The sequence below is a fragment of the Grus americana genome, chromosome 10 (assembly GCF_028858705.1).
Source record: "Grus americana isolate bGruAme1 chromosome 10, bGruAme1.mat, whole genome shotgun sequence".
NCBI lineage: Eukaryota > Metazoa > Chordata > Aves > Gruiformes > Gruidae > Grus > Grus americana.
Genome location: NC_072861.1, coordinates 3,315,321 through 3,339,189, shown reverse-complemented (window position 1 = coordinate 3,339,189; position 23,869 = coordinate 3,315,321). Strand labels below are relative to the sequence as shown.

At 59.3% G+C, this 23,869-nt stretch overlaps 3 protein-coding genes across 5 annotated transcripts; 2 read left to right on the top strand and 1 right to left on the bottom strand.

Annotated features, from left to right (window-relative positions):
* Nucleotides 1-590: 590 nt before the first annotated feature.
* On the bottom strand, nucleotides 591-7,066 carry STOML1 (stomatin like 1). Of its 2 annotated transcripts, XM_054836794.1 has the most exons (8): nucleotides 6,971-7,066; nucleotides 5,632-5,913; nucleotides 5,348-5,454; nucleotides 5,050-5,199; nucleotides 4,441-4,644; nucleotides 3,373-3,601; nucleotides 2,543-2,761; nucleotides 591-1,447 (listed from the first exon to the last, which is right to left on the bottom strand). In XM_054836794.1, the coding sequence occupies exons 2-8, from the start codon at nucleotides 5,777-5,779 to the stop codon at nucleotides 1,245-1,247; spliced, it is 1,260 nt and encodes a 419-aa protein (XP_054692769.1). In that variant the 5' UTR covers nucleotides 5,780-5,913; nucleotides 6,971-7,066; the 3' UTR covers nucleotides 591-1,244. The 2 variants fall into 2 exon arrangements, with proteins under 2 accessions (XP_054692769.1, XP_054692768.1); XM_054836793.1 differs by lacking the exon at nucleotides 6,971-7,066 and having other exon boundaries at nucleotides 2,543-2,758; nucleotides 5,632-6,227.
* PML (PML nuclear body scaffold) lies at nucleotides 6,201-14,169 on the top strand. The gene is made up of 10 exons (XM_054836789.1): nucleotides 6,201-6,303; nucleotides 7,036-7,141; nucleotides 7,790-8,354; nucleotides 8,769-9,346; nucleotides 9,538-9,590; nucleotides 10,033-10,113; nucleotides 10,202-10,415; nucleotides 11,096-11,148; nucleotides 13,128-13,284; nucleotides 13,384-14,169. Exons 2-10 carry the CDS (start codon nucleotides 7,090-7,092, stop codon nucleotides 13,956-13,958), a joined length of 2,328 nt encoding a protein of 775 aa, XP_054692764.1. The 5' UTR covers nucleotides 6,201-6,303; nucleotides 7,036-7,089; the 3' UTR covers nucleotides 13,959-14,169.
* A 4,731-nt stretch (nucleotides 14,170-18,900) lies between these two features.
* On the top strand, nucleotides 18,901-23,216 carry LOC129210701 (immunoglobulin superfamily containing leucine-rich repeat protein 2-like). Of its 2 annotated transcripts, XM_054836791.1 has the most exons (3): nucleotides 18,901-19,034; nucleotides 19,304-19,540; nucleotides 20,064-23,216. In XM_054836791.1, exon 3 carries the CDS (start codon nucleotides 20,070-20,072, stop codon nucleotides 22,167-22,169), a length of 2,100 nt encoding a protein of 699 aa, XP_054692766.1. In that variant the 5' UTR covers nucleotides 18,901-19,034; nucleotides 19,304-19,540; nucleotides 20,064-20,069; the 3' UTR covers nucleotides 22,170-23,216. The 2 variants fall into 2 exon arrangements, with proteins under 2 accessions (XP_054692766.1, XP_054692765.1); XM_054836790.1 differs by lacking the exon at nucleotides 18,901-19,034 and having other exon boundaries at nucleotides 19,249-19,540.
* The last annotated feature ends 653 nt before the right edge of the window (nucleotides 23,217-23,869 follow it).

Sequence of the window (23,869 nt, the reverse complement as noted above, 5' to 3'; positions counted from 1 at the left end):
CCAAAAGGAGAAGGCACGGTGGGACACTGCCGTCACCTCCCCTCAGGGCTCTTGGTGCCTGTAGGATCTCCAAAGCTTTGTCCAGGCTGGTGCCGCCCAGCCCCAAGCCTTGAGGAAGAGATTTAGCAGGTGATTTGGCCTGATTGCCCCCACAAAACATTTCAGTTTTTGAAACATTTCAATTTTGGAAACGCTTCGATTGGCGAGCAGCCCCTTGCATGGCCAGGCCAGGCCAGCAAGACCAGTCAGGATTGTCCCACTGGTCCAGCAAAACATCCTGGGGGCTGGTAAAGCTGCCTGGAGCTCCCAGACACTTTAACCCCTGGGGTACTGGGTGCTGTAGAGGAGCTGAGCATCCCCAGAGAGACAGTGTGACATCCTGACAAGTCTTCCTCGCCGTGGCAGGACTTCATGTGTTCATCACGACCACACGGTGAGATGGAGTCACACCACACAGCCTCGACTGGCAGCAGCTCCCACAACCTGGCCAGCACATGGCCTCTTTACGCCGCACGCTGGGGACCCTTGGGGGAAACTGAGGCACCGAAGGGTGCAGCCCCATCTGCCTGAAGAAGTCATCAGCCCATCGCTGGCCAAGGGCAAGGCTGCAAATCAGGTTTATTGTCCATCGAGAGTTGATAGAAAGGAAGCTTAGAAAATAAATAAATATCTATATAAGCCTATATACAGTCCACACACTCCCGCGGACAGACCTCACAACACGCATGCAAAAGCACTTTGAAGCACAAATTAGCGCAATCACTTATGACAAACCGCTGTGTTGGAAAGGCTCAGGTACCTCCAGGAAGGTCGTTCCCCATATCACCACCTCTGCTCCTTCCCCATAAATGCCAGCATCCCATCAGCAGTGCCACGCTGGACCCCAACCCCAGCCTGCTGGTGGCATCCCAGCCTGGTCCAGCCAGCCCTCGTGCCTTGTTTCAGCTGCCCACCTCACCCCATGACTACTGTCCATGGCCAAAGTGTCCCTAAGCTCTTCCCAGTCCCATCTGCTCAGCTCACGTCCCTTCCAGTCTGGTAAAGCCAAGGACAAGGACACGCAATGGAGCTCAGCCTCAGTTTCCCCATTCAGGTCTTCACCCAGCTCCTACAACCTGCACGGGGAGGGCAGCAGAAGCTCCAGCAGGGCAGGGCCCCCACCACGCGGCACCCCTATATGTCCCCCCCCACTTTTGCACACCTACAAAGACACATGCACACAGACACACACCCACATGCATGCTCTATCTATGTTGCTTCACCGCCTTGACGAGCTCCTCCAGCTTCAGGGCAAGGTGCAGGTCACCTTTCACCTGCAGCCTCCCACTCATGTAGGCAGTCAAGGGGCGCAGGTCACCCAAGAAGAGGTCCTGCAGGTCTTTCTCTGCCACCTCCAGAATGACATCGGGGCTGCCCTCGGGCACGCCGTGGCCAGCTCTCCCGCTGCCTGTAGGACACAATGGGTGGAAGAGGGAGAAGCAGCAGGCTTCAGGATCCAACCTTGCCTTCTGGCCTTTCCCCCCACCGTTTCATAAGGATTGAGTTGGGCCAGATGACCCAATCCCAGGGGGATTTTGGAGCCAGGAGTCCTTACGGAGATAAATTTCTCTTGTGGTGCTCCACCAATGTACTGTTACAGTGGTCCACCTCCCGGCCCTGTCCTACTTTTGCCATTTTGTGCTGGTTTTGGCTGGGATAGAGTTAATTTTCTCCATAGTAGCTAAGTATGGGGCCATCACTCCAAACATACTCCTCTTTCTCCTTCTTTCCCCAGCTTTTTATTGCTGAGCATGACATCATACGGTATGGAATATCCCTTTGGTCAGCTGGGGTCAGCTGTTCCAGCTCTGTCTCCTCCCAGCTCCTTGTGCACCCCCAGCCTACTCGCTGGTGGGGTGGTGTGAGGAGCAGCAAAGGCCTTGGCTCTGTGTAAGCACTGCTCAGCAGTGACAAAAAAATCTCTGTATTATTATCAACGCTGTTTTCAGCACAAGCCCAAAACACAGCCCCGTACCAGCTACCATGAAGAATGTTAACCCTACCCCAGCCAAAACCAGCACACATGGCCACCAGGAAACCCATCAGCACCCATCAGGGAATGGATTAGGGTGCTGGGAGGACGTCTTCCAGCATGGCAGTGGCCCAAGGTGCTGCCCATGCATGTCCCTGCATCACTTACCCCCTTGGGCTGGTGGCATACAAGAACCAGCAAACCCTGAGGTCTTTGAGCCATCCCACTTGGCCAGCCACAAGGAGACCTGGCTGCCAATTTTCTATCAACACTCTCTTTCTGAAGGAAAATTCATGGGTTTAATCCAAAACAAATTATATTTTTGACTTCCAGGGAGCATGGACTCAAGGCCACAGTCACCAAACTGCAGTGCACAGCTGATGGAGCCTGGGGTGCTTTTCATGGAGCTACCAAATGGGCTTGGTTTGGGACCCTCTACCACCAAGCTCAGTGGGGTTCGCAGCATGCAAAGGGGGCACAGGCATGAAACACCCTCCCGCCTCCGACACAACAACCCCGAAGAGTGTTGACCTGAGGAGAGGTCTATGAAGTAGGTGCTCCGGGCGCCGCTTGGCAGGGTGATGTTGACCTGGTAGGACGCTCCCACCTGGCCAACCAGGGCCTCAGAGAGGATGGGCTCCACTGCTGAGAGCAGTTCTTCTGCGCTGGGCTTTCTCCAGGTGCTGCCGGTGGCAGCGAGGAGGGGAACGGTGGGAGGCTCCACCTCGTTCACTGTCTCCACGCTGTCTGCTGGGGACAAAGGGACAGAAGCGTGTTGAGGGGACACCTTTGAGTGGTGAACTTTGCATGGACCCACCAGTGAAGGTCTGTGGAGCAGAGAAACCCACTTATCCACAAGTTTCCAGCTAAGCAAGAAGAGGACAACATAGTTTTGCCAGTTTCTACTGCCTGCTCCTCTGTCTGCCATGGGTTACTCTTCCCCTGCTACCAGAGGGTGGAAAATTATCCCTGAAAGAAATAGCAGGGCACAAATTGGTGGAAAAAAAATAAATCCATGTTGCCCTGAGATGTGACTCTCTCATCAAGCTCAGGCCCTTCCCTATGTTCACCTGATGGAAATGCTGAGCTGGTCTTGAGCCCAGGCTCCTGCAGATCTGCTCCTGCCCTCCCCAGTCCCATCTCCAACGTCTCGTTCAGCAGGTTATGTTGTGCCACGTGCTGTATGGAGCTGTGCCCAAAGCGGTCCTCTGTCCTCCCCCCTACCAGCCTATTTGTGCTGTGCTCATAGGAGCGTGGTATCTCCAGACTTTGACTCCTCTGTCAAATAGCCAACAGACACAAAGGTCATCGGGCAGGAGGGACATCCCCCAGCAGAGAAGCTGTGGCCCTGGGTTGGTTACCTGCCTCTGGAGCACCGGTCCCGCTGCTGGCCAGAGCCAGGGTGTTGCTGAAGAAATGGGCAGCCAGCTGCTGAATGGTGCCATCCAGCCCCTCCAGCCCAGGCATGGGTGGCACGGTGGCCAGAGGGCCGACCAGGTTCTCCCGGGGCGGCTGCAGCACAGCCTCCATGCTCAGCTCCACCCGGTCCACCTCCAGGCCCCAGGACTTGGTCATGTCGTTGATCTCCAGCTGCAGAGTCGGGAAGAAAGGGAGAGGTGTTGGCAGCCCAGGCAGTACGACCATGGAGACCACCCACCACAGCAACCCCAACCATGGCCATTCCCATAGCTTCTACTTCTACTGCCCACCAGCTTTAAATGCAGGGTGTTGAACCAGGCTCAATAGTCCATCTCCTCCAGGCTGTCCACTCTCACGTTCAACACTGTTCACCCATTTGCCCTCCCAGCTTGGAGGAGGTCAGGACAGGTAGGACAGCTCTGTCTTGTTCCCCTTTCCGTGGCTCCATCCCAGGCCGGCCCCTTTCCTCGCTCTCCCCTGGGCACCTTGGCCTGGCATGGTGCTCCACCAGACAGCATCTCTGACCTCCAAACTACCCCAGACACCCCAGAGATACCAGTATATCCCCCCACCCTCCTTTTATACCCTTCCTTGTAGACATTCCACCCACAAGCTCGTGGCCTGGCCCAGGTCAGCTGTGGGCACTAGTCATCACCCCTCGGCCACCGCCCTGTCCTGCTTCTCTCCCCAAAAGCCTTTTCCAGTTTGCAGTCCCCCTCCAGACATTTTCCTGGTGGAAATACGGAGGTTGAATTTAAACCTGCCGACAACACGTGGGCTTTTCTGTGTGGCTAAAGCCCTTCGAGATAAGACACAGACCTCCAGAGACCCACATCTGAAGGTATCTGCTCCCCACTAATCACCACATCTTCCCAGCTCCCCTCCTTGGCCAGGTCCATGGCCAGATGGACTTTCAGCAGCTACAGCTTTCCCTTACTGTTACTTCCATGCCAAGAACCTGAGGGTCTGGGGAGCTTGGGGGCTCTTCACAGGGCTGGGGTAGTCCTCACCAGCAGCTGCTCCCCGATCCTCAGCTTTTCCACCTGGATCTCACGGAGGCTCTTCTTCACCAAGGTCTTGGTCATGGCGTTCTGCGCCGTCATCCGGGTGGCCGCGATGAGGTCCTTCACCATCATGACGGACAAGACAGGGTCCCACACCCGGAATTGGACGTCGGCACCCATGGAGATGACCGCCCCGTCCTTGGAGATCAGCTGGGGCAGAGAGGAGTTAGGATCTCTCTCCCTCTCCACCCCATGACCCAACCCTTGTGCGTAGGGCCTGGGAGCAAAGGCGTTCACGTCTTTCCCGGGGGCAACCAGCTCTAGATCTCTTTATGAAGAGGGTTACTAGAGACAAAACCAACCCAAACGATAAAGTTTGGGCTAGTCTGAACGATGAGGCCAGTTTCCACCACGAGGCTGCTATTGAAAGGCATCTGGGAAGGATAGGGATTGATGTTTTTGAGATGTCTCCAGCCAGGAACATTCAAAGTGTGCAAAGTCAAGAGGAGCTTTTCAGCTGCAGGCAGGGAAAAAATCCAACCCCCCCGAAATCCACCTGGCTCGGGTATTTTAGAGATGTGTCTCCATCCTGCCCTGAGGCCCATGGCAGCTCACCTTGCAGGGGGGCACGTTGAAGGCCCTCGTCCTCAGATCCACGCGCTGCCAGTGATCGATGAAGGGCAGCAGCAGGACCATGCCGGGTCCTTGCGGTGCCCGGATGCGTCCCAGGCGGAAGATGATCATTCGCTCGTAGGCAGGCACGATCTGGAACGGGAAAGTTTAGACCAGGACAAAAGCAAAACCCTGGGTCCTATGGTGCCAGGAGCAATGGGACTAGGGGCAACCAGGAAAGGTGTCACCCCCCATGGAGAACAGGTTGCCACCCCACTCCTCGCCTGCTTCCCTCCCTTACCTTCAAGGCAAACCATCCTGAGATGGGGAAGGTGACAACCATCAGCAAGAAGACCAAGGAGGTGATAATCCCATGGCAGATCCAGGACAACCAACCCTGGGAGGAGTCTGCAGGGGGATGACATGGGGGATGTACTTGCTCCAAAGCACCCTTCCCTGCCTGAGAACCCCCAACCAAGCCTCTCCCCCCGACCCTGCACCCCAGGGAAGCCGGCAGCATGGGGGGCACCCAGCAGCAGAAGTGGCAATAAAGGGGTAGGCAGCATCTCTGAGGTTGGGACTCACCTGCGGTATTCCCGGCCAGTCCCAGAGGATCTTGCTTGGATCCGAAGGAGAAGCAGCCCTTCTGGCCACCGTAGAGCCCGATACTGGACTGCTGGAAGCGGTCAAAGTCTCCCAAGGGAAGGGCCTGGTATCCCGACCGGCTGAACATGGTGCTGGTGCCTTGCACAGGACCCCACTCCTGGCGCTCGGAGCCCTCTAAGCCTTTCTTCCCATTGCCATCGCAGCCACTTCGGTAGCCAACATGGCTTCTGCCTGCCCCCAACCCGGTCCAACCTCCTCGCCCTGGGAGAGATGCCAGAAAAGAGCTGACAAGCCCTGCTGTTATGAGGAGGATGCTTGCTAGAAGAAATCAAATCCTTCAGGGGCTTTCCTTGCTGGGGTCTCACCCAGGCTGGGGACTGGGAGCTTCACATCCTCCCAGTGACCTTCTGGGCAGGAACCAAGCTGGGAGACAAAAGCCGTGGCCCCGCAGCCGCCTTCTGTTTCGCACCCCCTTGAAGCTGGGAGATAAACCTGGGGTGTCCCCAGCCACCAGCCCCGGTGGCCGTGGGGACCGGAGGCCACGGCGAGGATGCTGTGGTGGGGAAGGAGGGAGCTGCTGGCGCTTCCTGGTCCGCCTGTCATGTGGCTGCTGACGGCACAGGGACGAAACCGCTCATGGCTCACGGCTGGGTGAGTTTTTCCAGAGAGGCCCTGCCCGGGAACCTTTCCACCGGCCATGGGGAGGAGGATTGGGTCCTCCATCGTACATTCACCTTGGGGCGGGGGGGGGCTCCGGAGGGTTCCCCAGCCCCAGAGGGAATCGGGAGAGGTATTTTTCCCAACTATTCCCGCTCCGGCGGGGCCTTCTCACCATACCAAATCCCGCCCCTGCACCATCTCACTGGCCTGCAAGGCGTAACGGAGACCGGAGCAGTGCTGCTGAGGACAGGGGGGTGGCAATAGGGCAGGTTTAAACCCCCCCTGGCTGAAGCGGGGGGGCCCCAGACACAGCAGCAGCTCTTACAGCCGTGCCGGCACCCGGACACATACCCCAGCACAGCTCGGGGGTCCTGCCTTAGCAGCTGAAGCAGAGCTTTCCCATCTGACCCCCCTCCGGTGCCTGCATCCCCCCGGTACCAGCATCCCCCTGGTACCAGCATCCCCCTCCAGTGCCTGCACCCCTCTCCTGGTGCCAGCAACCCCCCCCCCCCGAAGTTCCCTCCGGTACGGGTACCCCCGGGCAGAGGCAAGGCAGGAGCAGGCAGGGCGGGGGCCGCTGCCCGGGTGGGAGCGGGGAACCCCGCCTCTCTCCCTTCCCACCCCCCCAGCACCCACCCCCCCCCGAAGCACCGCTCACCTCTTCCGCCCGAGGAACCCCCCCGCCTTCTTCCCACCAGCTCCTCCCTCTTCTTCCTCCCCCAGGCGGACTGGAGAAACGAAAGTCTCCGGTGAGCGCTGCTCCGTCCGAGCGTTCCCATGCCCGATAGCCCCGCCGCCCCCCCGCCGCCCGGCCCCGGCCCCCCAGCAGGTAAGGGGAGAGGTGTGTGGGGGGGGAATCCCCGTTTTCCTGGAGGGGGGAGGCAAAGCCTGGCCCCAGGCTCCCGCCCCCCCCCCCCAAAGGGAGCCGCGGGGATTGCCTGCTTCGGGGAGGGGGGCGTTGTTTTTTTAGGGTGCAAAACCAGTCGGGGAGGGGGGGGGAAGGACAGGGGCTGGTGCCAGCATCGCGGTGCTGGCCGGGAGGTTTTGCAGGAACCGGGGGGTGGGAGACACCAGTTGCCAGCCCCCCCCCCCTTTCCTTCCCCGCTGGCGGAGCTGGAAGAGACCGCGTCAGGAAAGCGAAAGTCACTTCGGAGCTTGTGTGGTGGGTGGCGGCGTCCCCTCCCCCCAAAATTCCCCTGAAGGAAGGAGGTTGAGGAGAGGGGAGGAGACCCTGCGAGGGGCCCACAACCCTTTGCAGCCAGCAGAGAACCTCCCCGGCAGAGCACCCTTCGCCTTGCCGGGGTGCAGCCACCCGCTTGCCCTCGACGGGGTGGGGGGATGGAGAGGAGCTGCTCACCCACCTTACGGCTCCCTTATGCCTCGCCCGCAGTGGGGCGGGTAACGTGGGCTCCCCACGGGTGGGACCAAGCCTCCCGTCCCCTCCGGCTCACACGCTTTCCCCCGGCATCCCACTTAGACGGAGATGGTACTGCTGCCCCCATGGAGACGGGACCCCAGGCGGGTACACCCCCGTGCTCCCCTCCATCCCACCCGCCTGTGGTGGAGGATGACTTCAAGTTCGTCCTCTGCGAGGGCTGCCAGCAGGAATCGCCCAACCTCAAGCTCCTCAACTGCCTCCACACCTTGTGCCTCGGTTGCCTGAGTGAGAACAAGCCCATCGGGCAGTGCCCCGTGTGCCGGATGGCCATCCCGCAGGCCAGCGGCATCCCCGACACGGACAACCTGCTCTTCATCAACCTGCAAGCCAGGCTTAGCATCTACAAGATGATCAACAGCGGTGGCCCGAGCTGCAGCCGGTGCCAGGGGGAAGTGGCGGCGGTGTGGTGCTCCGAGTGCGAGGAGTTCCTCTGCACTAAGTGCTTTGAGGACCACCAGTGGTTCTTCAAGAAGAGGAGCCACGAGGCCAGGAAGGTAGAGGAGCTTCGTGCTGAGTCAGCTCATCGGTTCCTAGAAGACACCAGAAAGTCCTGCAACATCTTTTGCTCCAGTCCCGGTCACGCCAACCAGGGCCACATCTGCAGGTGAGAGTGGTGCCTTGTTTCCAGGTCCCATCCTGCACCGAGGGCTTTGGGGTTGCTGTTCCAGGACCAGGTCTGCCAGGAGGGCAGAGCTAAGGGGGTTTCATCACCTGCCTTTGGAGAGGGACCACTGCAACCCTGGCGAGACCCTGGGCAGGAGCAGGGTGTGATACGGGGCTGGCAGGTCCCTGGGAGGAGGGAGGGGAGCAGAGCTGGGTTGAACACCCAGCTTCATGCCCACATCTGCTGCTAGGGATGCGAGGCAAAGCCCTTTCCCACCCCGTGCCTCAGTTTCCCCTCTCGTTAAACTCCTCAGCTGCCCCTTGAGGGAGGGGGAAATCACACCCAACACAGTGGAAACACTTGTCTCCCCCCTCTCACATACCGGCTTTGAAGGACGCTCCCGTTTCCTTCCAGCATCTACTGCAAGAAGTGCTGCAAGCCGCTGTGCTGCTCGTGCGCGCTGCTGGACAGCCAGCACGCCCCGTTCTGCGACATCCGCAGCGAGACCCAGCGCAGGCAGGAGGAGCTGAGCACCATGAGGCAGGAGTTGAAGCAGAAGAGAAGCGCCTTCGAGGCCACCTACGAGGTGCTGCAGGATGAGGCCGCCCGGCTGGAGCAGGCGCAGCAGGAGATGCGGGAGCTGATCCATGAGCGCGTGGAGCAGCTGGTGCGGCTGATCCGTCAGGAGGAAGAGGAGCTGCTGGGGCTGGTGGAAGCGCAGCAGGAGCAGGGCCGGCGGGAGCTGGCGAGGGAGCTGCAGCGCGTGGAGGGGGTGCTGCAGCGGATGGAGGCGGGCGAGCGGCTGGTGGAGAAGATGAACCTCTACGCCACGGAGCAGGAGGTGATGGACATGCAGCCCTTCATCAAGGACTCGCTGGAGGAGCTGCAGCGGCTGCAGCCGGCGGCGGCCGGGGACCGAGCACAGCCTGGGGACTTGGCCGAGTGCAGGGCACGGCTGGAGGCGCTGGTGGAGCGTGTGACCGGGCACCCAGGTGAGGACTTGCTGTGGGGATGGATCCAGCCACTCCACAGGCAGGGGGGACACGGGCCGGCTCAGAAATCCATCACCCAAGGTTCAGAGCCAACCGCTGGGCAGGTTTTTCCCGGCTGGGCTGCTGCTGGGGCCGAGCGGGAGCTCCAGAGGCTCCGGTTCGGGATTGCAGCCCTGCTCTCTCCATTGCAGGTACCAATTCCCAAGCCGTCCCCATGGGTGAGGTGGCCCTGGATAAAGACCTGGTGAGATGTCCATGTTTTGTCCCGCCGCGCTGCCGCATCAGCTGAGACATGGATCCCATTTTCCTCTTACCTTTGCAAGCTTTTCCCAAGGGAACGCCTTCCCCTTCCCAGCCCATCACTCCCATTGCTTCATTAACCACACACCCTCAGGGATGTTTCTCCCCGAGCAGAGAACCACCTGCTTGGTGGCCATCATCTCCCACCACCCAGGCATGCTCCTACCCCATCCCACTTCTCCGAGCCTGCTGCTCATCCCTTATTTTCCCTTATATTGGCCTTGAGCCAAGCCGGAGGGCTGGGCTGTGCCTCAGTTTCCCCCTTGCTGAGGACGTTGCTGTGCCCCCTCGCCAAGCTCTGCCTGCCGCTCGGGGACCCCCCAACCCTGCAGAGGGGTCGATGGCCTCGAGGATCACCGTAACGCTGCTCCGTACTCTCTCTGCAGCAAGAGGAGCTGGTCCAGCCCGAAAGCAAAAACGTCTTGCCCACCTTCACCATCAGCCTCGAGATGATGCAGACGAACGCGGTAAGAAATCCCCGGCCAGGCAGGAGCCTTTGGGGACCAGGAGATGCCACCCCGGCACCTTACATCCCCCGTACTCTCCTCTTTCCAGGCTTTTCCCGTCACCACGTGGCCCAAACGGTCACACTGCATGGAGAAAGGCAGCCAGATCTCACCCAAGATACTAAAGCTGGAGTGCGACAACACGCCGGTCCCCGACGATCCCAGTTCAAACCAGTGGGATGGCAGAAGGGGTCCCAGCACCTCCATCCTGAACCGGAACAGCAGCAGGATCCCTGCCGCCAGCAAGCACACTGATGATGCAGGTGGGGACCGGGGACGTGGCCCTCTTCATTACCCCATCTCTTCCTCCTCCCCCTATGGGGGTCCCCGTCTTTCCCAGCCTCTGCGCACCCCCGTGCACTCGGAGCCTTGGCCAGCCCCCCCGGGTCAGAGAAGCAGAGGGTGGGAGCTGGTTCCCAGGGGCGTAAATACGAGAGCAATGCTTTGGGGTGGACGCAGATGCTCCATCCAGCTCCACGTCCTCCCTCCGAGGCGGCCAAAACCCAGGCCTAGGGAAGAGCATGGCAGCAGGGCAAGCGTGCAGAGAGACTCCCCTGCCTCCTGCTCCAGGAGCTCTGGATTTTCCACTACCATTTTTAGCAAATCACATTTTCTTCCCCGAAATCACCCAGCCCCGCTCCAGCCTGCTGCAGCATCTCCCAGCGAGGGATCCCAGGCTCAACTCTGCAAACAGGAGGGAGGATGAAATACATCCCCTGGAGATGCTGGGACAGGGTCCATGGGGTGAAGCAGCAGCGGAGGGGTTGCCCCCACCTTGGGGCGCATCCGAGATCACCCAAGGGCTGGGTGGTTCATGGTTCTGGTAGAAGCGTTTGCTCTTTGCTACAAAAATCAGGAGATAAGATCAGTGCCCCCATGGGAAAACCGGTGTGATCCAAAAATCAGTCTTGAAGCTTCAGCATCCTCCTGTTTCCTCCCGCAGAAGATACCAGCGTCATCATCTGCAGCTCAGAAGACAGCGAGGAAGACACAGCGGTGAGTGTAACGCCAGAACTCCCTCCTTGCTGAGCCACGCCGCAGGCAGAAGAGGCAGCTGCACCCCAACCATCTCTGGGGTGCCTTTCCCTTTCCTCAAGCCATGCTCAGACCTGAGCCTCCTCCCTTCCTGGCATCAGCCAGAGACTCCCTCGTGCCTTTCTCTTCCCCTTCGGTTGCTCCCAACCATCAGGGAAGCCGGGCCATCCCAAAACTAGTCCTCCTGAGCTGGTACCTCCTGGTATTCTGGAGCAGCCGGGGTCCTCTCTCGCAGGCAGCGAACCCCACCTTGATTTGCTCTGAGGTGGGATCCCACACCAGGCCCTTTGGAGTCGGTCCTTACGGCCTCTTTCTTTCCGCCTCACTGGGAAGGCTGTTCTCAGCTTTAAAAAAAAAAAGTAAAAAAAAAAATCAAGTTTCATCTAAAAATCAAGTTTGCGAGTTGAACGTAGCATCCATGCTCCGAGAGTTCATCAGTCCTGTGCCTACACGGGGCTGAGAAGCTCCTGGGAGCCACCAGAGCAGGTAGGGACCATCTGAGCATCCCCAAAGTGACATTTCCGAGCTCCCTGCGGTGACGTTTCACAGCACCGATGCTGCAGACTGGTGCGTGGCATCCAAACGGCCCTGGCCGAGGTGGTTAGGTGAACCAAGGGCATGGGATCCCTGCTGAGATACCCCAGCACCAACACGAGCAGGGGATCCCTTTGGAAATGGAGGTGAGCGCGGCTGATTTGGGATCGGAGAGGGTTGGGTTTCCAGCGCTGGCTTAATATGGGGTTAACAGCCCCCCCCCTTTCCTTTTTTTTTTTTTTTTTTTTGTATAAATTAATGCAGAAGCTCTTCTTACTCTTCAATAAAGCTGTTTCCAGATTAAATCCAGCCCACTGCTGGCTTCCTTATTTTTTTTTTCTTTGCTGTTTTTCCTTGCTTTTCTCAGTCATCTCTAACAGAGAGGGGGAGAAAAAAAAAAAAAAAAAAGAGAGTTGTGGAGCTAAAACCCTGTCCCCACTCCCTGCTAGCGCCAAAAAATCCCAAGGCTGGGGCTTTTGGGGATGTTAGCTGCTTGCTGTGAGAAATCCCTGCGTGAATCGGGTGTCCTTTGGTATGATGTGGATTTAAGGGTGTAGCAAAGGCGCAGGCTGAAAAAAAAAAAAAGAGAAGTTCCAGGGGTATAAACATCTGACTGATGGTCTGGTGCTGGGCACTAAAAAAAATGCAACCTTGAGAGTTGGGAAACAAAAATGGTTTAAAGCCTGAAAAAAGGGGAGAAAATAGCATCTGAGTGAGAAAAAAATGCAGAGCGATGGTCTGCAGGTGAAGGTGCCCAGGTCAGGGGTGCAGGATTGTCCCTGGGAGAAAGAGGGAGGAAACCCAAGGTTGGTTGGGTGTATTGCTGTCCTACTCTTCCCGTAGGGAAATGTTTGCTGTGGATGTCCATCCCTGCTGAGGCTGGGCAGGGGACGGTCGGTGTGGCTGCTTTTACTCACCCTTGGGAAGCACCGCTGTAGGCACTGGATGTGCTGAGCCTGGAGAGGCACCGAACGTTCTCCTGATGTTTAAGTCCAGCGGTATCTCCTGTGGTGAGGTCGCTCAGCCACGTTTATGTCCCTCCATGACCTGCATCCACATGAGATGTGCAGAAAGGGACAGCAAGTCCCCGGACCTGTGCGTTGTGTCCCTCTGGCCACCGCCTGGATCCCACCCACCGCTTAGGACGAGCTGCGTTCAGGACTCTGCTCTTGCTCACTTGGCCCAGACCCTGGTTTTGGGCTCTCAACGGGGCTCCCCATGGCCGGCCCACTCCTGAGACACAGCACGCACCCAAACCATCCCTGGTACCCTGCGGGTTTCGTGGCGTTGTGCACAACCAGGTCCTTGCCCGTGGCCGATGGTGCACCCAAGGGTGCTCCTCATGCCTTCCCAGCCAGGTCCAAGCAGGTAGGTGGGACTGGGCCCCCTTCTCCACTCTCTTGCAGGCCTCCAGCAAGCCCAGGTACAGCAAGGAGCCCTCCAGCCCCACATGGTTCGAGAGCAGCACCTCACCCCACCGCAGCACTGGCCCCACCAGTCCCTGGGACGACGGGTTGGAGCTGAGCAACTTGGTGTTCCTCAGCTTGAAGGTTGACCGGAAAAGTGAGCATTGCCTTCTCCAGGCACAGGGGGCTAGGGGGGGATGGGTAGAGAGGATCACCCCCAAATACTTACCCCAGCCTCGTCCTTTCGCCTCCGCAGCCCAGCACATCACGGAGGTGGCAGCAGCAAATGGAGAGCACACTTTCAAGACGCTGATTCAGACGCCTGAGTCGGTGCTGGCGCTGCTCTCCCAGGGTGTCCCCATGGAGGTGGGGATGCAGCACCTCCTCTGGTACCTCTCCCTGCTCCCCAGGCCCATCCTCATCGTCTATAACTTCTGGGCACCAGAGCTGCCCGCTCTCTTTAAAGCCCTGGATGCCATGGGCAGGAAAATGGACTTCTGCCAAGTTGTGGGTGGTTACGTAGATATGTTGTCCTTGATCAAAGAAAAGGTGCCCAAGGCCCCTTCCTACAAGCTGAAGAACCTGCTGAGAAGGCACCTGCAGCAGCAGCTCAAGGAGGGCAGCGCATTGGCCACGGCCAAGGCCCTGCAGGAGCTGTGGGGGACCCTGCAGCTCCCTGCCCACGCCGACGCGGGGATGGTGCTCACCCACTGCAACCTGCAGAGCTACACCATCCTGCAGTCCTTGGTGCAGGAGAAGCTGCTCACCAGGAGGGCAGCCAAGATCCTGGCCCGGCGTAACCTCATCCTCTGGGAGCTGGAAGAGGCTTGAGCGCAACCATGGGGTGAGCTGAGCTGGCCAGGTCTCAGGCTAACTGCTCCAGGGATGCTCACCAAGGGATGCTCACAGCAGCATCAAGCAGGACTTTTGCAGACCCTCTCCACTCCCAGCATGGAGCTTAAAAGGTTCAGGACCCTGGGTCAGCTCTAGGGGGAAGAAACCAATCAATCAAATTAATATCTATATAAAATAAATTGCACAGCACAGGCCAGCGTAATTTATTGGGCGTCTTCACCCCTCCTTTGCCCAGCCAGGTGGGAGGGGACATACCCTGCCTCCCCCCCTCCCGGTGGTGACAGGCAGAGGTTGGCAGCGGTGTCCCCAGCCGGTGTGCCAAGGCAGTTTTGGGGACACACCGCCAGGTGTCCTCTTTGTACAGCCGCACACGCGCGGGTGTGCGAGGGCTGGTTCCCGTTGCTTCTGCACGCAGGCTCGCACCCACTCGTGCACACGCACAGCCCACTCGTGCACACTCACGCACCCCTGGAAGCCACCGGTGGTTCCTCCCGTACATGGGAAGGTATCGCGACCATCACCGGGGCGTCTGGTCTGCTGCATTGGACACAGGAGGAGAGGGGTGGGGAGGGCCACCAGGTCCTCTGGGTGGCTCGAAGTGGGTGAAGACGGGCAGGAAAGGGATGCGGTGAAGTTCTGCTCTCCGAGAGGGTGCGGTGGGAGCTGCCAGGCTTGGAAAATTTGGGGGGGGGAGGATGGGGAGGAAGCGTGACCCCCCATCTTCTGGGAGCCCCCCGGGAACAAGCAGTGGCCCAAACGCAGCTATGGGCTATTGGAGCTGGGTCTTGGCCAGCGAGGCGGCGGTAGGCAAGGGGGGCTGCCTTCCCCCTGCCTGTCCTGCCTGCTGCCTTCCCCGGGTATTCGGGTCCTGCCACAATTGGGATGGATCCGGCACCACACAGCAGCTTATAGGGAGCGATCCCAAAGGATTTCCCTGCAACTGCGTGGTGGCACGCAGGGTTTGTCACCGAATTCAAAACCGTGCCACCTCACCCTGGGGATTCTCTGGTGGTTGATACGGGGTTGTGCGCGGGGAGCAGACCCCATCTGTCCGCTGTCACCGGCCTCATCAAAGTCTTGTAAAACAATAACAAAGTCAATGGGCTGCGGGAGCCAGATTAGCTGTTTCTTTGCCCTGAGCTGCCATAAAACTCATTCATCCGGCTGGAAAAGGGTTCATGGCTGCGAGGTGAGCACAGCGGCACCCAACAAGCCCCACCGCTAGCAGAAAGGGCTGCACCCTGTGGGGTGAGGGCTCCCCCAAAGGTCCCACCAGCTTCCATCTCCAACAGGCAGCTTCTACACACTCGAGCCCCGCTTGGACCTTCCTTCCACCCACAGCCACCCCACGAAAATCCCCCTCCAAGCCAAAGGTATAAGAAAGAATGAGTCTCTGTTTTTTTCTGGGTGGTGGGTTTTTTTTAAGAGCAATAAATAACTTTACTGAATTAAGCGAATCTCCTGAAATGATATATAATATGCTGCTTGCTTGATTGGCTGTTATTAATAATGCATTGCTCAATCTAAACCATTCATAAAACGACTCCCTGCTAGCCCCGAGCAAAGTGCTCTGGGACTCGGGGGGGGGGGAAGGCAAGAAGCAGCAGCATAAATCCTTTCTGTTTATGAAAATGGATTTCTTCCCCCAACAATCATGCAAAACTAATTAGAGCCAAAGGGCCGGTTCCTCTGCATTCGATTACGCTCTGCGAGATCGCTCAGGTTGGCTGGCCGGGGTGGGTGGAAATCCAAGGCAGGGCAAGATGCGCCCTGAGAAAGGTCACCTGGATGATATTTCTATTAAAAACATCATCTTGCTCACATCCAAACAGGTTTGCATCCCATGGACCACCAAGAGCAAGGGCGGGGTGGTCAGGACTCTTAAATATTTGGAGGAACAGTGGGGCAAAGCTGGGGGAAGCCTTGTCTAGATGGAAGGAGAAGCCACATCATCTCTGGCCAGCCAGGATGCTCCCAGGGTGATGGCTTGATGCACTCACCTGAATTTGGAGGAGCTGGCTTGGGGCTAGAAGCTAGAGAAGCCAGGAGAGCCTAAAGCAAGGGCTTGGCTTTCTCCTCCTTAAATAGGCAATGTCCCTGAGCAGCATGGTGAGGAGGGCTCCTCCCTCAGACACCAGTTGGTGGTTAATGGTGTAAATCAGCAAACCCTTATTGCCCACAATGGTGACCCAGTGATTCTTCCAGCTGGGAAGCTGCCCTCATTTATTGCCCACAGTGGTGGGCAACACCAGGTGCGGACCTGACCCCCCACCTCAGCTTCCACTTGTCATTTTTAGGAGCATGTTGAAATGTAGGGTGTCTGGGGCTGAGGCAGGTGAGGTGGACAGTCACAGAGCCTGCTCTTCCTTCCATCCATCCACCCATCCATCCATCCACCCATCCATCCACGCCTCCATCCTCCACCATCCTCTCTTGGAGCTCTCATCTGAGGGGACTGAAAACCTGCCACAGAGCACTGTTGTTATTCCCCACGCTCAGCCCATGGGAAACTGAGGCACGAGTGGTGACATGAACCCCACACATTGTGTCTGCTGGCGAGGTGGATGGATGATGTAACCCATGCCATGCAGCTTCACGCTACGATGACCTCAGGAGTGTATAGGTTGAGGTCTGGCCCTCAGAAGCAGGAGGAGGGCTGTGTTATCCATCCCGGCACACGTGCCTTGTCCCGTGACCCATTTCTAGCACAACATGCTGCCTCCAAATGCTCCTGAAATGCTGCCACCGTATCTAGGACACTTGGGTTTCTTCCTCTTACATGATGAATGAAGGCATCTTGGGAAGAGCTCAGCGTAGTGCAGTGGATAGCAGCCAAGCCAGAAAACAAGCATCTTCTCCATGTTGGCCACGTCCTTGTGGCATTTTAACCTACTTTCACGCTCCTCAAAGCAGACTTGCAGTCCTGTGTCTCCCACCTGAGCTCTGCAGCCCAACACCCAACCGTGGGTCAATACCATCAAGGGCTGAGCCATGGTCCCTCAGCCCCGTGGCGGCGTGGAGAGCTTGGGACGTGCAAGAACCTGACACGCAGCAGCGAGGGGTGAGGAGCAGGCACATCTGACCTGCTTGGAGATTCTGAGCCCCCAGGTGCTGCCCCACCGACCACGGGACTCACTGCTATGGGGCTTGGGAGAGGCTGACAGCCCGTGGCCGTTCAGAGCAGAACTGGAGGGGGGAAAAAAAAGCCCATAAACCACAACTCCAAATGTCTGATGCCGTAATTCCCTGAGCTGCAACTTGCTAGTGCTTGGGAGAGTGTCACGGTAAGGGTGAGGGCATGCTTGGGCGACCAGCCAGCCGCAGGGATGGGAAGGGAGTGAGTCATGGCTCAGCCCTGAAGATGCTGAGAGCACCACGGCAGTTCAAACACCGCTCCAGCGGGAAGGGAGACACGGAAGCGCTGCCCTGCAGATGTCTGCACTGGATTTGAAGCAATGTCTCCTTCCCATTTGACATCTCTGCAGACCCCTGTAGCCCCCTCAAAGTGAGGTTGCCTTGTCCATCTGCTTGGGACAGTCTCCTGGACCGTGCCCAGGGCTTTTCGGGGGGATGGCAGTTGGACTGGGCCAAAACTGTGCCGGGGAGCATGGTGACAGCCGTGGTGTAGGTGGCCACGGTGCAACTCTGGGACGGTGTTGGTTCGCTCGCACAGAAACAAGGCGGTTTTGGTGGCAGCACATCAGCCAAGCGTGTCAGCCACCCACCAGCTCTCACATCGCAGGGCTGAAGGGAAACTGAGGCACGTCTGAGGCTAGCCGCTTTGGTGGAGGTGACCCCCGGGCACCAGGCGCCAGGCTGGGGGGCTTTGGACATGGCTCCTGGGAGGGCAGAGGTGCCTGGAGCCGGCATCGAGGATCAGGCCCGGCATTTTGCTGTCAGATGCCTTCCCCTGTCTGCCCCTCCTGCCATCACCGCCCTTCTCCCCCCCACCCCACACCCCCCCCCCCCCCGCTCCTCGTCCTTGCGAGAACACGCCCATCCCCGTGGCCTCGGGGCGGGGACGCGGAGCCGGGCTCCCACCGAAGAAGAGATGACCGGGTTTTTACTCTGCCTGCGAGCGAGCAGGGAGACGGCGAGATCCCCCTGCCCGACACCCCCGGGGGTCCCCACCCCCGGACACCCCCGGGACGTGGCGGGGGGGGGGGGGGTAACCCGCAGGGCAGGGCCGCAGCTCTAGGCGGAGCCGCTGGCTGTCGCGACAGAACCGGGCCGGGGACACCGGGAGGACCGGGTTGACCCATCCGAGCCCATGCGGAGCCCTCCCCGGTCCCCGCCCCCCCCCCCCCCCCCCCACGGGCAGAGCTCCCGGGCGGCGGAGGGAGAGGGATGGGGGGGGGAGGATGGGGGGTGGCGGGAGGCAGGAATCGATCCCGCGCCCAAAATCAATGATTTCTCGGGTTTCTCATGACGGGGGGAGAGGCGAGGGGCAGGGCCGAGGCTGATGGGACGGGGGGGGGAGAAGAACAGACCCCCAAGTCGAAGCAAAACTGCGGAGGGGAGAAGGGGCTCCCCGTTACCGCGCCTTTCCACGGGGGTGAAACCTTCAGGAGGAAGATGAGGGAGAGCGGCCCCGGCCCGGGAACCCCCCGCAGCCCCCCGTGCCCCCCGTCCCCCCCCAATTTCCTTCTCCCTCCGCTCAAATGCTTAAAAGCCGTTTGCATTGCATTCACGCCCTGCAGAAAGGGAACCACCCGCGACGGGACGGGCTGGGGCTGGGGGGGGGGGGCGCGGCACACGCCGCACATCGCCCCGCAGAAATACCGCATCGGGGGGGGGGGGCAGCACCGGGGGGGGTGTTACCGGGAGGGCTGGCTCCCCAGCCCCGGTTCTCCGGCCGCAAAACGGTTTCCGAAGGTTGCGGCCCCGCCACGTCCCGGGAGGACGCGGGTAACCGTGTCCCGCATCTGCCCCGACGGCATCCCGGTCCCTCCGGAGGGGAGCGGGGGAGGCGACCCGGAGGGAAAACGGGGACCGAGGGCTGGGGACACACACACACACACACACTGAATTCATGGCTGCTGCCAAGTGCTTGTGAGTTGTACTCGTTGCTCTACGGGGAGGGCGTTTTATTATGGGTATTATTATTTTTAAAAAATTTTTTTTTTTTTTGGGGGGGGGGGGTTGGGGGTGCCGCGCCCGCCCCGGGAAGCAGCCGGTTCCGTCCCTGCCGGAGGCTGGCGAGCGGCGGCGGTGGGTGGGTGGTGGGATGGGAAAGGGGGTGGCGAGGAGGGAGGGGGCAGCCGTGCGGAGGGGGAGGCTGGCAGAAATGCTAATTCCTCCCTTCGCTCTCTCCTCGGCAGCCCAGTGCCCGTACGGCCCCGCTCCGGCTCGCAGCTCAGCCCGGAGAGGTGCGGGGGTACGGGTGGGGTGTCCCCCCTCGTGTCCCCCCCCCCCCCCCCCCCGCGCGCCCCTCACCGTCGTGTCCGGGCTGGAGGAAGCTCCTCCGTGCCACAGGGACGTGAGTCGGGAGAAGGATGCGGAGAACCGGTAACGGCGAGGAGAAGGGCTGCGTGTTGCTTAACGCCACTTAGGAGCGGGTAAGGTGCGGGGTCACCCCCGGTGCGGGGGGGGGCATGGGCAAAGGGGGGGTCAGGGGAGAGAGGAAAATAGGGAAGGAGAAAACTAGGGAGAGATGGAGAAGGGAGGGAGAAAAGTGGGGGGAAATAAGAGGGCAAGAAGGCTGGAAGGAGAAAGAATGAAAGAAAAAAGAAAAGCAAAAGAAATAGTAGAAAAGGGAGAAATTAAAGCAGAGAAGAAAGAAAACGAGATTTAATTAATTTTTTTTTTTGGAGGGGAAGAAAAGCAAAAACAAAACAAGAAAAAGAGAGTGAGAAGGGTGGGAAGAGCCAGAGGAGAAGGGGAGGAAAACGGGGGAGAGGAAGGGAAGGAGGAAGAGAGGATGAGAAGGAGCGAGGAGCGAGGGGGCGGCAGCCGGGGGGAGCCGGGCACAGACAATGGGGCACGGCCCCGCCGCCGCCTCTCACCGGGCGGGGACCGGGGCCGGGAGCAGGGTGGGGAGAGGGGGCGGGAGCCCTGAGAGCCCCCTGTGTCCCTTGGCAGGGGGAGATGGCCCCGCTGCTGTCCCTGTGGCTGGTGGCCCTGCTCGGCCTGGCCCGGGCGTGCCCCGAGCCCTGCGCCTGCGTGGACAAGTATGCCCATCAGTTCGCCGACTGCGCCTACAAGGATCTTCAAGTGGTGCCCACGGGGTTGCCCTCCAACGTGACCACCCTCAGCCTCTCGGCCAACAAGATCACCTCGCTGCAGCGGCGTTCCTTCGTGGAGGTGACCCAGGTCACCTCCCTCTGGTTGGCGCACAACGAGATCCGTTCCATCGAGTCCGGTACCTTTGCCATCCTGGTGCAGCTGAAAAACCTCGACATCAGCCACAACCAGATCGTGGATTTCCCCTGGCAGGACCTCTACAACCTAAGCGCTCTCCAGCTGCTCAAGATGAACAATAACCACATGGCTCTGGTGCCTCAGGGGGCTTTCCACACACTGAAGGACCTCCGGTCCCTGCGCATCAACAACAACAAGTTCACCGCCCTTGCAGAGGGTATCTTCGACTCGCTCACTTCCCTCTCCCACCTGCAGATCTACAACAATCCCTTTGAGTGCTCCTGCAAGCTCCAGTGGTTGAAGAAGTGGATGGACAGCACGCTCATCTCCATCCCCGAGAAGGACTCCATCACTTGTGCCCTCCCGGAGCAGCTCCGAGGGGTGCCGGTGGGGAAGATCCCGGACATGCAGTGCACCTCGCCCACCGTGCAGCTCACCTATTACCCCAACCTGGACACCACGGAGCTCTTTGACGGCTTCACCCTGACGCTGCACTGTGCTGTGACGGGCACCCCACCGCCTGAAGTGACCTGGAAGATCCGCACCTCCAGCCAAGCCCTGGAGCTCAACGGGAATCCGAAGGAGAGCGCTGGGAAAGATCTCCCCAGACAGGACCCCGAGCGTTTCTTGGTCTTCAAGAATGGCACGTTGGTGATTCCCCACCTGAGCAAGCGGGAAGAAGGCACCTACACCTGCCTGGCCACCAACGAAATGGGGAGCAACCAGACCTCGGTCAACGTGGCTGTGGCGGGCACCCAGAAATACCCGCTGCAGCCAGGGAGGGACCCGCTGGGGGGTAAAGCGCAGCCAGGTGACAAGAAGCCTGGGGCTAAGGGAGCAAAGAACAGCGTGCTCATGCCAGATGAGAGGAACAAACCCCTCAGTCCCACCCGGCAGAGCAAACAATCCTCAGCAGCTGGGACAGTGTCCACGGGAGACGGGCAAGTCCCTTTCCAGCTTCCACCCTTTGAGAAGAAGTGTGGCTCCACACAAACCAGCAAGTACATTTCCAACCACGCCTTCAACCAGAGCGGCGACTTCAAGCAGCACACATTCGACCTGGGGGTGATCGCTTTAGACGTGTCAGAGCGTGACGCCCGGGTGCAGCTCACACCCACCTACACGCAGCCTGAGAAGGTCCACCTCAGGATGCTCTACCTGTGCCAGGAGAGCAGCCAGGGCCACGCCTTGGTCCAGTGGTCCAAGATCGAGGAAGGGGTGAACTCGTACTGGTTCCAGGGCTTGAACCCCGGCACCAACTACTCTGTGTGTCTCACCTACCTGGGGGAGGACTGCCAGGTCCAAGTGGTCTTCACCACCAAAAAGGAGATCCCCTCGCTCATCATCATCGTGGTTGTGAGCATCTTCTTGCTGGTGCTGGCCACCTTACCCCTGATGGGAGCCACGTGGTGCCACCTCCTCTCCAAGTACCACGGGAAGACCTACAAGCTCATCATGAAGGCCCAGAACCCAGACCAGATGGAGAAGCACATGGCTGCTGACTTTGACCCCCGCGCCTCCTACCTGGAGTCTGAGAAGAACTACAATCCCAGCGAGGTGGGGGAAGTGGATGCGGAAGAAGAGGACGAGGAGGAGGAGGAGGATGACGAAGGAGGCAGGCGGAGGAGAAGGAGAGAAGCCGAAGGGGCTCTGGAGCTGGAGCGAGAGGAGAGCGTGGCGGCCAGCTCCATGGCAGAGTCGCAATCCAAAGCCAACGGCGAGGAGTTTGAGGTCCGCTCCGAGTACAGCGACAAGCTGCCGCTGGGTGCCGAGGCCGTCACCATCTCCCAGGAGATCAACGGCAACTACCGGCAGCGCCCTCGCTGAGCCTCCCCGCACCCCCTCCTCCTCCATCCCCGGTCCCCACTTCCCCCCCCCCCCTCCCCCCCCCCCCCCCCGCCTCCCGGGGCACCACCGCTGCTTCTCCTCCAAGGAAAGACCGAAGCATCCTCAGCAATGCCCGCCTGACCTTCCTCCTCCTCTTCTTCCTCCCTCAGGCGGCAGGTCCCCGGGGAAGGGACTTCGCCCCGGGGATGCTCGATGAGAGCGGGACGTTTCTCCCACGATTTCGTTTCCGTTTTGGGCACCGGCGGTCCTCGCTACCGGCTCGGCGGCAACGCCGCAACGATTGCCGGTCCCCCGCCCGCCTCTGCCCTCCGCTCATCCCGTATTTTCTTTTCCCTTAAAGGAAAAAAACGAAAAAAAGAGAAAAAACGGGTAAAAGAAAAAAAAAAAAACAACCCGTTATCCTAAAATATTTTTTTTTTTTTTTTCTGGAAACGGTTCAGTCCTCGCGGGTCCCCGCCGCTCCCTCAGTCCCCGGTGAGTCCCCTCCGCTCCCCGGTCCGGCCCCGCCGAGTCCCGGTGCGAACCCCGCCTCTTCCCGGTGGGTCCCCACCGCTCCCCGGCGGTGCTCTCCGCTCCCCGGTGGGTACCGGGGCTCCCCGATCCCTGCCGCTCCCCGGTGGGTACCGGGGCTCCCCCCACCCCGGTGCGGTCCCCGTTCAGCACCCGGAGGGGCTGGACAGCTCCGCGCCCCCCGCCCGCTCCCCGGGATGGCGGGGACGGCCCGACCCCCCCCCCCCCCCCTCCGGTCCCATCCCGCCCCCCCCGGCCCGGCGGGACCCCTCGATGTGTGTTGGGTAGAGTAGCCTTGTAGCCAAGTGTCTGTGCCGTAGACGCGCCCGTGCTGCTGGCCGGCGGGTGGGGAGTGGGGGGGAACGACACGGGGAGCCCGGCCCCGGGAGGCGAGTGATCACCGCCGCCGCCCCCCAACCCCCTGCTCCGGTTCCCGGGATCCCCGGGATCGGTGAGAGCCGCGGGCGCCTTTCTGCGAGCTTCTGTCTGTGAAAGAGTCAATAAAAGGGATTGAAAGTGGAAGCGGGTCTGTGCTTGATGGGGGCGAGGGGGAGGTTGCGCCCTGTAGCCCCCGGGCTCTGCCCGGTACACCCCCCTGGTACAGCCGAGGGGACCCCGAGCAGGTGGGAGACGGTGCGGAGACACATCGCCGCAGCTACAGGCGAGGCACGCACACACACACACTCTAAATTATATATATATATTCCTACACCCATACGCCATGCACCCATGCAGTGTATATATTGTATTTCTGTATATACATATTATATATAATTCACAGTCATTTTATATCTATAGATACACATCTATGCCGTACAAACTCATTTTATATACATACACATATGCTATGTATACGCACAAATAATTGTTATACGCACTCACATTTCGCATGTACTCACTCTATATACACAACATCCATATACCTAAATACGGCATGTATATGAAAAGATAATACACCCAATATAGACTCTGTAGATACATTCTCTACAGACTCCTATATAGAAAAATACAAACAATATTTGCCCCCAGCACGTAAACACACAGTCTCTACGTACATACCAATGCTTATACACTATATACGTACATATGCAGTGAGAATATACAATATATGCACACAATATGTATAAGCTCTATATACGTACGCACACACAATATGTATGCTCAGTATA

Excerpts from the sequence above, each read along its gene's own strand:
- LOC129210701 (XM_054836791.1), top strand. The coding sequence starts at position 20,070 with ATGGCCCCGCTGCTGTCCCTGTGGCTGGTGGCCCTGCTCGGCCTGGCC.
- PML (XM_054836789.1), top strand. The coding sequence starts at position 7,090 with ATGCCCGATAGCCCCGCCGCCCCCCCGCCGCCCGGCCCCGGCCCCCCA. Across the intron at positions 9,347-9,537 it reads GCGTGTGACCGGGCACCCAG|GTACCAATTCCCAAGCCGTC; the intron begins GTGAGGACTTGC and ends TCTCCATTGCAG. Across the intron at positions 11,149-13,127 it reads ACAGCGAGGAAGACACAGCG|GCCTCCAGCAAGCCCAGGTA; the intron begins GTGAGTGTAACG and ends ACTCTCTTGCAG.
- STOML1 (XM_054836794.1), bottom strand. The coding sequence starts at position 5,779 with ATGTTCAGCCGGTCGGGATACCAGGCCCTTCCCTTGGGAGACTTTGAC. Across the intron at positions 4,645-5,049 it reads TCAACGTGCCCCCCTGCAAG|CTGATCTCCAAGGACGGGGC; the intron begins GTGAGCTGCCAT and ends TCTCTGCCCCAG. Across the intron at positions 2,762-3,372 it reads GACCGGTGCTCCAGAGGCAG|CAGACAGCGTGGAGACAGTG; the intron begins GTAACCAACCCA and ends CTTTGTCCCCAG.